Consider the following 14,528-nt stretch of genomic DNA (forward strand, 5'->3'; position numbering starts at 1 on the left):
TATATGGACCAGGCAACACCCTTTTTACATAACCCATATTAGAGCCCACACAGGTTTGCCTGGCCCTATGGCCCAGGGGAACCATAGCGCAGATGTAGCCACTCGACAGCTGCACATCTTTCCGACGCTGGTACCGTATCAACAAGCCCGAGAATTCCATGCCAAGTTTCACATCAACGCAGGTACCCTAGCTAAGCGGTTCAGCATACCACGTGCAGCTGCTCGAGATATTGTCCGAGCCTGCAACAATTGTGCAGAGCAGAGAGCAGTCCCCTCGGTTGGGGTCAACCCTAGGGGTCTCACCCCAGGGGATACTTGGCAGATGGATGTCACTCATCATTCAGAGTATGGTAAGATCAAGTACTTACATGTGTCGGTGGACACATGCTCCCAAGTTTTATTTGCCTCTGCTGAACCAGGAGAAAGAGTCTCCCACGTCATTGCACACTGCCTTGCTGCATGGGCAGCTTGGGGTAAGCCAAAGACGTTAAAGACGGATAACGGGCCTGCCTACACTAGTAAATCCTTCCAAAAATTTTGTGACAACATGGATGTCCAATTAAAACATGGCATCCCCTATAACCCTCAGGGGCAAGGAATCATTGAAAGAGCGCACAGATCTCTCAAAGACTTGCTTAAAAAACAGAAAGAGGGTATAGGCCACGGCCTGTCCCCAAAAGCTCGACTGTCTGTAGCCTTGCTCACATATAATTTTTTAAACGAAAATTCACAAGGAATGACACCTGCCCTGCAACACACCACCCCGAGTCCTCCGCATAGAGGTCTAGTCCGTTGGAAGGATGTCCTGTCGGGGCAGTGGAAAGGCCCTGACCCGGTGCTCAGCTGGGCCAGAGGCTCTGTTTGTGTTTTTCCCCAGGAACCAGGACGTCAACCAGTGTGGGTTCCGGAAAGACTGGTGAGAACCGTGACATCACCTGAAGAAGCCAAGGAACAGCTGTCAGAAACGCCAACGAATATACAACCTGAACCATTAGACCAAGCCTCCTACCCTGCTGATGATGGCGACGACCGACAAGACGATAATAGTAGGACTGACCACCCCGCGGTTGCCCAAAAAGAGGATCGGTAACTCTGTTCTTTGCTCTCCTATAGCAATCCTTCTAATCTGCCTTTTTCTTTTTAGTGGAACTATATTTCCTCCACAAGCTTCAACGAGTCCTTCCCCCTCACCAATGACACACTGATCCTCTCTTTTGCTAACCTCTCTGTCAAGGTTGTCAACACCACAGTTGCGGCGAATGGTACTTGTGAAACTGGTAATGGCGAGTTAAGTAAGGGAGTCTTGCTTGAATTTCTTAACGTTACAGGGAAGAGCCGCCAGTCTTGTGAAGGGATCTTGAGTAAAAAGGAGACTCAAAGGTGCCTTTTCCTTCCGGGGTTTGCTCCTACAGTCTGCAACCGTTCCAAAGACCCGGATGCCTCGCCGCCCCGCTATCCTAGTGTATCGCCCAAGTTATGTCTGGCTCCCCGTCAAGGCAACCGACTGGGTTGGCCCTGTTTCTCAAGTTGTTTCACTTAACAATATCCCCTTCTCTAAGTCTAGGCGTCCAAGAGGCATAAAAGAATGGCTATCGAATGCTGCCAGTGTAGCTTCCTCTTTGTTTGTCCCAACGATCGGGCAGGCTGTGCTACAAGCATGGACAGATCGGCAGCTCGCCATAACGATGGAAACGGTAAATGGCTTGGTCAACCTTACCCGAGACGTGCTACGCCGCCACAATCAGATGCTGAACTTAAATTTCCAGGCCATTCAGAAACTCCAAGCGGAGATAGATGAACTTGGACTGGAAATAGATGGACTCTGGAGAGTGCTTCAGCAAACATGTGACACCCGGTGGCTTACGGTTAAACTCTGTGTCACTCCTGTCAGGGCCAACGTGACCGGAAGCATTTCCAGAGTCTCTGATTGGCTGAAAAGGTCATATTTTCCTGAATTTGTTAATCTCTCCCAACAGGTGGAATCTAGTTTAGACATAATTGGGGGGATCAAGTTAAAACCCGTTAAAGTCGATCTCTCCGGGTTAGGCGAGGTTCTACAGAAACTATTGCACAGTGTTTCTTCCTGGTTCTCTTGGCCCAATTTAACTAATTGGATCCTCATTGCAGTGGGATTATTGGTGGGATTAGTCGTTGTTAAATGTTTGCTAGAACGCCTGTTTCAAGCGCAGCAGCAATTGCGTGTTACCACTATGATGGCTATGACTCCCACCTCTGTTACCCCCGATAGTGACCGATTTATTAACCATACCCCTTCCTGGTCGCCTCAGGTGGGGCGCTTTGGAGCAAAATTTGTAGCGAATCGCATGGCTGTTTCTCGGGTGTAAAAGGCGACACCAGTAGTCATAATTTTGTCTCAGGTGGGTCTCTAGGGCAGAGTCCTAGTTGTGGCCAGACTGGACCCTAGCCATTGCACAGAGACACCTAGTGACACCCCCGACTCTGGTTACTGCTGTTCCTGCCCCCGTCGTTGTTCCCCAGTTGCCAGGCAAAGCACTGCAGGGAGAGTCACGTTGTTTCCAGCTTACGGACTCTCCGGTCTCCATATGACGTGAGCATTCTGGTTGGTGCTAGAGGCTCCGCCGCTGGATGGCTGAGGCCTAGTCCAGACTCCCCAAAGCACCAAAGAGGTTGTGAACCATTTGGGTTCACGGGAGCACGCTCATCACTGGAGACACTGGGTCAAAAATAAATAAGAAAGGGGGAGATGTGGAAAGCCGCCTCCCGAATCGGGCCTAGCGTATGCGCTGCAGCCTGCTCTAGAGTTACCCCCGCCCATCGAGTGAGCCAAGATGGCGCCTGCATCCTGTTTCCGCATAGTGACGCATGTATCCGCCACCCGCTCCTACCAATCGAAATCCTGTATACGCGATACTAGCCTAGAAGCTTATTGGTTGTTAATTGTGTATAAAAGGTCTTACCCGGACGGAGTAGGGTGAGACAGCCCACAAGGAGCCGTGCCTGACGGCCACATCGAGGCTGCTCTCCCACGAGGCGCCATGCCCCGTGTGGGAACCAGTAACACAGAATGTTCATCTAGCTGTAGTAAAGGGCTTGCTTTCACAACTGCCGTGTGGTTCGAGTCGTGATTCATGACCAGGTTAGTTCGCGCAGTCTGCATCTCTCTCTCTCCTTCCCTGTTTCCCCTCGCCGGCCGGGAACCGGGGACCGAGCGGGGCAGCGCCGGACATGGCATCTTTTATAATAGAAAAATACTAAAAGCAATCAAAATATCTATTAGGGGGTATGTGATTAAATAAAGTATTAAAAATAATGGGCTATACCTCTGACCTAATACATAAAATATCCCAAGATAAATTAGGTTAAAAAAGCAAGTCTCAATACATTTACAAGGACTGAGATCATATAAAACATATTCTTTTATCACAACAAAACTAAATTAGAAATCAATAACAGAAAAAAATAAAAAGTCCCAAATATAACACATTTCTAAATAATCCATCGGTCAAAGAAGAAATCTCAAGGGAAATTAGAAAATATCTTGAACAGAGTGGAAAAGAAAAACATATATCAAAATTTATGGAGTATAGGCAAAGAAATGCTTAGACTGAAATATATAGCTTTAAAAGTCTATATTAGAAACAAAGGTCTAAAATCATTAATCTAAGCTGCTACTTCAAGAAGACAGAAAAATAAAAGGAAATCAAATGCAAAGTAAGTAGAAAGGAGGAAATAATAAGGATAAGAGTCGAAAACAATGAAATAGAAAACAGAAGAAAGAAAATAAATGAATACAAAAGTTGGTTCTTAAAAAGAATTTTAAAAATTTTATTTAAACTTTATGCTTACAAATTCAACAGCTTAGACGAGTTATAAAAATTCCTACAAAGACAAAAACTACCAAAACTGAGTAAAGAAGAAATAGAATATTTGAATAGACTTAAGTCAAGTAAAGAAATTGAATTAGTAATTTTAAATTATCCTACAAATGAAAGCCAGCATAGACAGCTTCACTGATAAAAATCTATCAAACTCTTAAAGAAGAAATAATGTCAATCTGACACAAATTCTTTCAGAATATAGACAAGGAGGGAACACTTTCCAAGTCATTTTATGAGGCTATAAAATGATTTCAAAGCCAGACAAACACATCACACAAAAAGAAAACTACAGAACAATATTCCTCCAAACAGGTGCAAAATTCCTTAACAAAATATTAGGCAAACAGATTCTAGCAATTTATAAAATGAATTATCTACCATGAACAAGTGGGGTTTATCTCAGGAGTGCAAGATTGGTTTAACATTAAAAATCCTGTAACGTAATATACCATATTAATAGAATATAGAACAAAAACTGTGATTGTTAAAATAGTTAACAGAAAAAAACATTTGACAAAATCCAACACCCCTTGATTATTAACATTCTCAACAATATAAGAATAGAAGGGAACTTTTTAGATGATAAAGGGCATCTAAAAGCCCTACACCTAAAATCCATGGTGAAAGACTAATGCTTTCCCCCTGAAACTGAAAACAAGGCAAAGATTCCTGGTCATACCACTTCTAATCAACATTGTGCTGGAGGTGCAACGTAATACACTGGAGCCAGTGCAATAAGGCAAGGAAAAGAAATCAAAGCATACAAATTGGAAAAGAAGAAATAAACTTTTTATTACCAGATGGCAAAATAATCTATGTAGAAAATCTTATGGAATCTATAAAAAAAACTCCTACAACTATTAAGTGAGTTTAACCGGGTTGCAGTATACTAGACCAAAACCAAAACTCAAATAATTCTATTCGCAATAACATCAAAAAGAATAAATATTTAAGAACAAATTTAACAAAACAAGTACAAAACCTGGACTCTAAAAACTATGAAACATGGCTGAGAGAAATTAAAGATGATAGAAATAAATTATGAATTGAAAGACTCCATGTAAAATGGCAATTCTCCACAAATTGGTCTATAGATTCAGTTCAGCACCAAAACAAATACCTACAATTCTGATATAACAATCGATGCAGATGAATCTGCTCTAGAAGATCTACACTTTTCTGAATGAGGCCATAAGCATTTATGAATAGCCCATAATAAGATAATCAATGTGAATCTCATCACAAAAACATGGTGCTAGTTCCTATTAATTCAGAGAGATTAATTCAAACTGTGGGAATTTAGGGACCCACCAGAGGATTTTGATGGAAGTACTTTAAACTTCACAAGATATTATCTTTCTGCAATTCTATACCAGCTAAAAAATAAAAACAAAACAAAACAATTGCCTCACCCCAAATGCAAACAAACACAAACAGAAGTTTAATTACTTGAGGATTAAACAAGAAAGAGAAAAAAAGAGGAACAGAGGGTAAGCTTTGCATCTGACTGACAGCAGACACACAATAAATGTTTTCAGAAAAGGTACAAATTGTAATAATATAAATAAAGGGCTTTCTGGTACCTTTTTCTGGTACCTTTTTCCTGCTATGCCATGGCTTAAAAATGGCCATTATATATAAAATGTGTCCAAATTCATCTCTGGGAATCATATAGTGGATACTACATACTGATTTTCAGTTATACCTAGTAATATAAAGAAACTGTTCCAAAGATTTGATTTTCAATTTGACATTATGAACATATGGCTATTTAATTAAGGAATATTTGTTTTAATCTTAAACAAGCAATGGGAGAAATTAAAATACACTGTCAATATTTAATACTAAAATGCAAGTGATATTTTGTAACAATGCCTTAAGAAGGTAAAATTTAAAACTGTTTCACTGTCATATTAATTTCCTTTTTTAACATAGGAACACAATACTTCATACAGTGTGGCTCACAAATGCCTAGCATTTGGTGTCCATTTTCAAATAAGGAATCAACAATGTAATATCTCCTTGAAAGGGAAAGACCTGCAGAGGTTGCCAAATAAATCAAAAGATTAAAAGGTACTTCTTTCAGCTTTGACTGCCTTCACTTGCATTGAAACTAAAGGGCTTTCATGCTGTTTGCAGGGCTTTGAATAAATAAGCACATATGCTTGCCACCCGTGTGCTCTTAATGCCTGAATTCTTCACAGTATTTCTCCTGACCCTTCCAATGGCAGCCTTGGTACTGATTAAGACTCAACAGACACTGAGTAAGCACATCTTGTAGGCAATTAGATACTAAGAACACTACCATCAGGTTAGATAGCATTATCATCCCACTGGAACAGATGAGAAATCCGAGGCTCTTGCACTATATGTGTCCTAAGTTCAGGACTTAGCCTGTGCCCTCTCCTTTATACTTTGATATCTTCCCTCCTTCTTCTCCCAAGCTTCACAGATCATCAACATCAAAGTAGCAGAAAAGTGAGAGAACATCCAGGGCTCAGTGCTCCTAGCATATTCCTTCCTGCTCCCATTTCTGTACTTCACCTAAAACACCCAGCCCAGAACTTCAGTTCTGACTCTGTTCCACAGCTTTCATCTCCTGGGAGTCACTATGGCTACCTGTTGCTACAACAGTCCTTGTAGTGGTGGAAGAAGTGTCCTGAGCAACTGTACTCAGAACTCTGAAATTTTTTTCTATAGTCACATGGCTCTGAAACGTCCTTAATGGGGATTATCAAGACTATACTGGGTACAATAGGGATTGCACTGGTTTCTACCTGCTAGCCTAGTCTGATAAATACAATTCAGGACATTGCTTCCATTGGAAAAGAAGATTTTTTAGTTAACTCAATGGGAAACCAGTTTGAATTCTCTACAACTGATTCACTAATGAGCTTTTGGAATACAATGCATTCAGAGTTGGGATTCAATGTCTAGCTGCCAAGTTCATATCAATATAACTTTTTAAGGCTGAAAACACTATTATTTTTGTGTTTAATATAAAAAGGACAAAAATATCATATCAAGATAAAAATACAGCTACCTGTACTTATTCTTGTATCTTTAGTTTAAAAAGTACAATTTCCTTCAACTACAAAGAAACCTCCATTTTTATAATATTATGGTAAAGTGTTCTACCATTTTAGCTGTGTGTGTATGTTTATATATATACATATATACATTTCTTTTTTAACAGGGAGAGGAGGAACCTATCACTGCCTTTAACAAGACCTGACTTTCAGGGACCCCAGGTTGGGCTCATTTCAAAGATGAAAAAACCTGCAGGTAGAATCCAGACTGAACCAACACTGTGTCATTTCTACCACTACAGATAGCATTTTTCAATACTCAATATAAGTATGTGATTTACTTTTAGAATTATATTTGTTTCCATAATCTGAATCTGAGTATGCAATGATGTGAAGAGAAAGGGTAACAGGAACAGCCAAATTTTTTTTCTATTTTGTGGTTTGTTTTTTTTTTTTTTCCCAAATCTCATTATTTTTCATCAGCTAGTGAACACATCTCACAAGCTCCCATAGATAGTTACCTGTGTTTCCTTCTGCTTTGAGCTTTTTAACTTAATGCATAGCTGTGCTTCATGTCTTCTTTTCCACTAAATAACCCTCATGGCTTTATGAAATGTTCCTTTTGAATAATTAGAAAATAAAACCATATTGCTTTGAAAAGCCTTAGGACCAAGAGTCCAAGTAGCCTAGCCGTGCCCTGGGGGCCAGGTACGAATACAGCCTGGAAGCCAGCTCTTCTGTGTCCAGGTCAAGTACCTGAAAAGTGAAACAAGAGCCTGCCCATGATACCCCTTCTCCCAAGCAAAACCCTAGATTTTTTACATAAAGGGAGTGTGAGATGTCAAACCAGAAGTAGAGAAACACCGCATTTTAGAAAGCCTAGAGAATAAAGCATGGAGAATAAACCATGGAGGTTAAAAGCTCAGACTCTGGAGCTTGACTTGGGTTTGTGACCTTCAGAAAAGTTCCTTGACCTCCCCGTGCCTCAGTTTCCTCACTTGTAAAACAGGCATAATGCTGACAGTGCCAACCTCATGGGGCTGATGAGAGGATTACGTGAATTATACAGAGAAAGCACTTAGGAGAGCACCTGGCACCTACAAGTGAATAGCTATTATCATTTCCATGATTAAATTCATCTCAACCCAGATTCTTAGCTTCCAACTAGCCCATACACCTAGTTTTTATATTATCTGAATATTTTATTGCTGAGCCAGTATTATTGTCTTACCTCCTCGATGGATAATCAAAGAAGTCTCACTTCCAACGGGGCAATCCTTAAGTATATCCACTACTTCTGTATGGCTCAGGTTCTGTACATTCTGCTGGTTGATCTCAACAATGAGGTCACCTTCACACAGGCCAGGGCATCCCTGAATGTCAAGTATTTGTTTCACCCGCTGTCCTGTAGGACTGTCAGCAATAGTGAAGCCAAAGCCCTGGGTACCTTTCACAATGGTTAAGGTCATAAGTTCAGCTTGGGTGGCCCCAGAGGAAGCCATAGACACATTGTCGTCATGGACAGGTGGTGGATACGTGCCATCTAACTGACTGTCAGCTGGCATGGAGTGCAAAGAATGAGGTGGTCGATCTGTTATATCTGGAACAGACTGTGAGGTCCGAGAAATGTATTCCAAATATGTTTCATAGTTATGTCTTCCATTGACAATCACTGGTGGTGGCCTCTCCATTATTGCAAGGGGTGGCACCATGCTGTTAGCAGGATCTTCAGGATCAAAGGGCAAGGGGTAGCCACGACATAACACCAGGTTGACACTCTGCCCAATAGGAACAGACTGGAAAAGTTTGACTACATCTGCATGAGTATGTCCAAGGACACAAACTTCATTAATATAGACAATGACATCACCTGCAAGGAAAAATAGAAAGAGATTGACAACATGAGGTAAGTTCAATTAATGTTGACATAAAGGTATGGAATTATTTATGAGAACAGTGAACGAGGTACTTGGTTTCTCAGTCAGCAGTGAGAAAATCAATTACAATAATATTTAAATTCACTGTAGGTGACTCAAGGTTACAATTGGTCTGCCAACAAATATAATGATCAAATGATGAAGAAAAGTGCTATTTGGTTATTCTTGAACCTCAGAAACAACTTCATTTTCAGAAAAAAAAGGCTTAGAAAGAAAAGGATAGAAGAATTTGTACCTTGCAGAAGCACATCTTCTATGCTTCTTTTTCATCTTCATTCCTGTTGCCCAGTGCAATTCAGTTAATAGAAATTCCAAAACATTGAGAAGTGGTAGTCAAGAGTTTTGGATGAAAAAGAAAGCCCCATTATATGGGTTTCTTTGTTGATATCACTTGACTGAGTCAACTGATTTTTTTTTCTTTTTTATGAAAGAAGAAATTATTTCGCCCATTTGTTTCCTTCATTTATAGCAGGTGTGATTGCAAGGATTTCATATGTATACAAGTAAAGGCCAAGAGCGCAGGTTTTGGCATCAGGAGACTGGGTCCATATGCTGGCTCTACTAAGTTAACGGATATGTGATCTTACGCAAGGCGCTTAACTGCTTTGAACCATGGTCCCTCATTTGTAAAGTTGTGAGGATAAATAAAAGATAATACAGGAAAAGTGCTTCACACAGCATCTGACATATGTGAGTCCTCAGTAAACATGGAACATTGTTAATATTATTTTTGTTAAAATAGAATGGAGGTCAAATTTATATGGAAAGGTAAGGCGCCCTGAATGGCCAAAAATATCTTGAAAAAGAAGAATGAAGTTGGAGGACTCACACTTCCTGATCTTAAAACTTATTACAAAGCCACAGTAATCAAAACAGCAGGGTACTGGCACAAGTACAGACATATAGACCAAATGAGTAGAACTGAGACCTCAGAAATCAACCTTAACATTTATGGCCAACTGATTTTTTTTTCCTTAATTTTATTTTGAAATAAATTCAAACTCACAGGAACAGTTGCAAAAACAATACAAACCCCATACACAGAATTCCAGCATACCCCGATCCCCCTCCCCCGATACCCTGATCCACAAACTTTAACATCCTGTCACACCACCATTTCTTTCTTTCCCTCCCTATCATCTATCATCTATTGCTCTGTCTTCTGAACACATGAGAGCAAGCTGCACACATCCTTGAAAAAACAATATAATTCACATATACAATTCCCATGAACAAGAACATTCTTTTATGCAATCCCGTCAAGCACAGCTAAGAAGTTCAAGAAATTCAACACAGATACAAAGCTTAGATTCTATATTTCCTTTTTTCCCTCTTATGTCCCAGCTGTGCCCCTTTGAGCCTCCTCTCCTCCATCCTCAGATCCCATTCAGGATCATCCTTGGCATTTAAAAAATTGTCATTATCTATTTAGACTGTCTTTTTTTTTTTTTTTTTTTTTCCAATTGTGGAAACATATATACAGCCTAAATCTTCCCATTCCAACCCCTCCCTAGCACTCCATTTGTGGGATTTCTTAACTCCCCATTGTCCCTTCCCCCACTTCTTGTAACCCATACTCTACGTTTCATCTCTATGGTCATATTCTCTGATACTTTCTTTGTGTTTACCATGGGGCTTAAATTTAACCTTTTAAATCTATAACAATCTTGTTTTTCTTCAATACCAATTCAACTTCAATAGGACACATAAACTATGTTCCTATACTCCTCCATTCCCCAACCTTTATGTAGTTCTTGTCAAAAATTACATATTTTACATTGAGTCCAAAACCACTGATTTATCATTACAGTTTATGTATTTTAGATTCTGTAGGAAGTAAATAGTGGAGTTACAAATCAAAAATATGGTAGTATTGGTATTTATATTTACCATGTGATCTTTCCTGGAAATCTTTATTTCTTCAGGTGGTTTCAGTCAATTGTTTAGTGTCCCTTCCTTTCAGCCTGCTCAATTCCCTTTAGCATTTCTCATAGGACTGATCTACAGGTGATGAAGTCCCTCAGCTTTTGATTATCCAGGAATGTTTTCATCTCCCCCTCATTTTTACCCTCCAGGTGTTTGTGAATTTTCTGTCTCTGATGGTTACTGACTTCAATTTGTATTCCACTGTAGTCAGAGAATGTGCTTTGAATATTTCAATTTTTTTTTTTTTTATTTATTGAGGCTTGTTTTATGTCCCAGCATAATGGTCTATTCTGGAGAAAGATCCATGATCACTGGAGAAGAAGTGTGTCCTGGTGCTTTGGGATGTAATGTTCTATATATGTCTGTTAAATTTCTCTATCTCTCTCCTTTCTTTGTTTCTCTGTCGGTAGGGCTCCCTTAAGCATCTGAAGTAGGGCAGGTCTTTTATTAAAGCAAAATCTCTCAGCATTTGTTTGTTTGTAAAAATTTAAGCTCTCCCTCAAATTTGAAGGAGAGTTTTGCTGGATAAAGTATTCTTAGTTGGAAATTTTTCTCTCTCAGAATTTTAAATACATCATGCCACTGCCTTCTCGCCTCCATGGTGGCCGCTGAGTAGTTACTACTTAGTCTTATGTTGTTTCCTTTGTATGTGGTGAATTGCTTTTCTCTTGCTGCTTTCAGAACTTGCTCCTTCTCTTCAGTATTTGACAGTCTGATCAGAATATGTCTTGGAGTGAGTTTATTTGGATTTATTCTATTTGGAGTTCACTGGGCATTTGTGCTTTGTGTATTTATGTTGTGTAGAAGGTTTGGGAAGTTTTCCCCAACAATTTCTTTGAATACTCATCCTAGATCTTTACCCTTCTCTTCCCCTTTTGGGACACCAATGAGTCTTAAATTTGGATGTTTTATTTTATCTATCATATCCCTGAGATCCATTTCAATTCTCTTGATTTTTTTCCCCATTCTTTCTTTTGTTCTTTCATTTTCTGTTCAGTGGTCCTCAAAGAGGCTGAGTTGTTGTTCAACTTCCTCTAATCTTGTATCATGAGTATCCAGAGTCTTTTTAATTTGGCCAACAGTTTCTTTTATTTCCATAAGATCTTCTATTTTTTTATTTATTCTTGCAATTTATTCTTTATGCTCTTCTAGGGTCTTCTTTATGTCCTTTATATCCTGTGCCATGCTCTTGTTGTTTGACTTTAGTTCTTTGATTAATTGAGCCAAGTACTGCGTGTCTTCTGATCTTTTGATTTGGGTGTTTGGGTTTGGGTCCTCCATATTGTCTGGTTTTATCATATGCTTTAAGAGTTTCTGTCATTTTTGGTCTCTTGGCATTTGCTTTACTTGACAGGGTTCTTTCTGGATATAAAAAACACTGATCTCTAATTTGTCAGATCTACAGCTTGGTGGTGTACACTTTCTCTAACTAGCCAGCATATGGCGTTCGTGAGTCACCTATTCCCCTCAAGCCAGTTCTCCCCAACTTTGTCTTTGTGGTGTATGAGGATCTGATTCTTGAGGAGTTCAATTGGTGCACTAAGTTTGGGTGTGTTGGTGCTGTCTGCCCTGAATGTACGGCATATGTCTGGGTGGTTATGGAGGCAGGGCAGCTTTAATAATCAAACCTCCCAGGTGTTCCCGGAGATTTAAGGCTGTTGCCAGAGTCTAAGCCTTCATTTCAGTCTTGCCACAGATTGTCTCTGACACTGACTCACAAGTCCTTGGTATTGGCGTAGGGTCCCTGGGATTTCTGAGTGGGTCCCCCTTCTCAGCCGTGCTTTTCCAGGAACCCTGCCGAGGGAAGGCTGTGCCACGTCACAAGTGTGAGCTGGCCCTCCAGGGAAGCTCTGGGTTGCCAGGCCGTGCTGGGGTGTTCCCAGCCTGCTGTAAAGATGGTTGAATGGGGTGTATTAATTTCCCCTTTTCGTACAGTTCCGCCTTCCCAGCTCTGGGACGATTAGCTGTGGCTGCGCTAAAGGCCACTGTCCACAGCTGATATTGTGGCACGTGTGTAGTGCTGTGGGAAACACTCTCCTTCACACTGGGTTTCTTGGCATGGCTCTGGGCTATAGCTCCGGCCCCGGGCAAGAGTGTTCCCTGCCCACCAGGGAGATGGCTGCAAGAGGCGCGGTTTTTTTCTCCTTTTGGCTGCCCTCTGCCCCCTGGCCCTGAGACAATCAGCAGTGGGCTATCCTCCACACCAGACACTGAGAGGTTGGTACAACCCACTCCTGCTGTGCTTCACTGTGTGGTTCTCTCTGTTGTAACCACAGCCGCTCCCGGGTTTTTTTTTTTTTTTTAAAAGAACTAGTCCGTCTCGATGCCAACTGATGGTTTCTCCACACTGCAGCGTGGCTGCTGGACTTTCAGCTGTCTCACTCACTCGTTTCAGAATGCAGACTCCCGGTTTCACCAAATGCACAGTCCCTGTGGATTTAGCAGACCTTGTCCAGCTGGTACATTGCTGGAACTGGTGTTCTGGGTCACTGTCTGGGTTTTATCTAGTATTTTTCACGGAGGTGTTTTTTTGCCCTGTCTCACCCAGCCGCCATCTTAGGTTCTCCCTCAGCCAACTGATTTCTGACAAGGGGACAAAGACCACACAACTGGGAAAGAATAGTTTCTCCAACAGTGCTGGGAAAATTGGATCTCCATTTGCCAAAGAATGAAGGTGAACCCCTGCCTCACAATATATATAAAAATCAACTCAAAATGGATCAAAGACCTAGATATAAGAGCCAGAACTATCAAACTCCTAGAAGAAAATATAGGGAAGCATCTTCAGGACATTGTGGTAGACAGTGGTTTCTTAGACTTTGCACCCAAATCACAAGAAACAAAAGAAACAATAGATATATGAAACTTCATCAAAATTAAAAACTTTTGTGCCTCAAAGGACTTTATCAGGAAAGTAAAACAACAATCTACAATGGAAGCAAATATTTGGAAACCACATATACAATCATGATTTAATACCCAGAATATATAAAGAAATCCTTCAACTTAACAACAAAAAGACAAACAACCTAATTCAAAAATGTACAAAAGACTTGACTAGACATCTCTCCAAAGAAGATACACAAATGGATGGAATGCACCTGAAAAAGATGGTCAACATCATTAGCCATCAGGGAAATGTAAATCAAAACCACAATGAAATACCATTTCACATCCATTAGAATGGCTGCTACTAAAGAAATGGAAAATAAGAAGTGTTGGAAAGGATGTGGAGAAATAGGAACACTCATTAATTGCTAGTGGCAATGTAAAATGGTGCAACCACTGTGGAAGATAGTTTGGTGGTTCCTCAGAAAGCTAAATATAGAATTACCATATGATCCAGCAATCCCACTACTATGCATACACCTAAAAGAATGAAAACAGGTAGTTAAACAGATATTTGCATACTCACGTTCACAGCGACATTATTTACAATTGCTAAAGGATGTAAGCAACCTAAGTGTCCATCAACTGATGAATGGATAAATAAAATGTGGTATATACATATGATGTAATATTATTCAGCTTTGAAAAGGAATGAATTCCTGATAAATGCAACAACATGGATGAACTTAAAGACATCAAGTTGAGTGAAATAAGTCAGATACAAAAGGACAAATATTGTTATGCTCTCATTGATTTGAAACAATTAGAATAAATAAAATAAAAGAGTTTGAATCTAGAATATAGGTTACCAGGGGATGGGGTGGGGATAGAAAATGGAAAGTTAGGGCTTAAAATGTACGGGGTTTCCCACTTGTAATGATGGAAAT

The 14,528-nt window shown here is 40.3% G+C and overlaps 1 protein-coding gene across 1 annotated transcript in view; it reads right to left on the reverse strand.

The window, feature by feature from the left end:
• The window catches only part of MAGI2 (membrane associated guanylate kinase, WW and PDZ domain containing 2), a 1,506,415-nt gene that overhangs the window by 243,948 nt on the left and 1,247,939 nt on the right, over window positions 1-14,528 (reverse strand). Inside the window, 1 exon segment of the mRNA XM_037836511.1 lies at window positions 8,121-8,759. Coding sequence (XP_037692439.1) covers window positions 8,121-8,759 — 639 coding nt within the window.

The sequence above is a fragment of the Choloepus didactylus genome, chromosome 5, assembly GCF_015220235.1.
Source record: "Choloepus didactylus isolate mChoDid1 chromosome 5, mChoDid1.pri, whole genome shotgun sequence".
Lineage (NCBI taxonomy): Eukaryota > Metazoa > Chordata > Mammalia > Pilosa > Megalonychidae > Choloepus > Choloepus didactylus.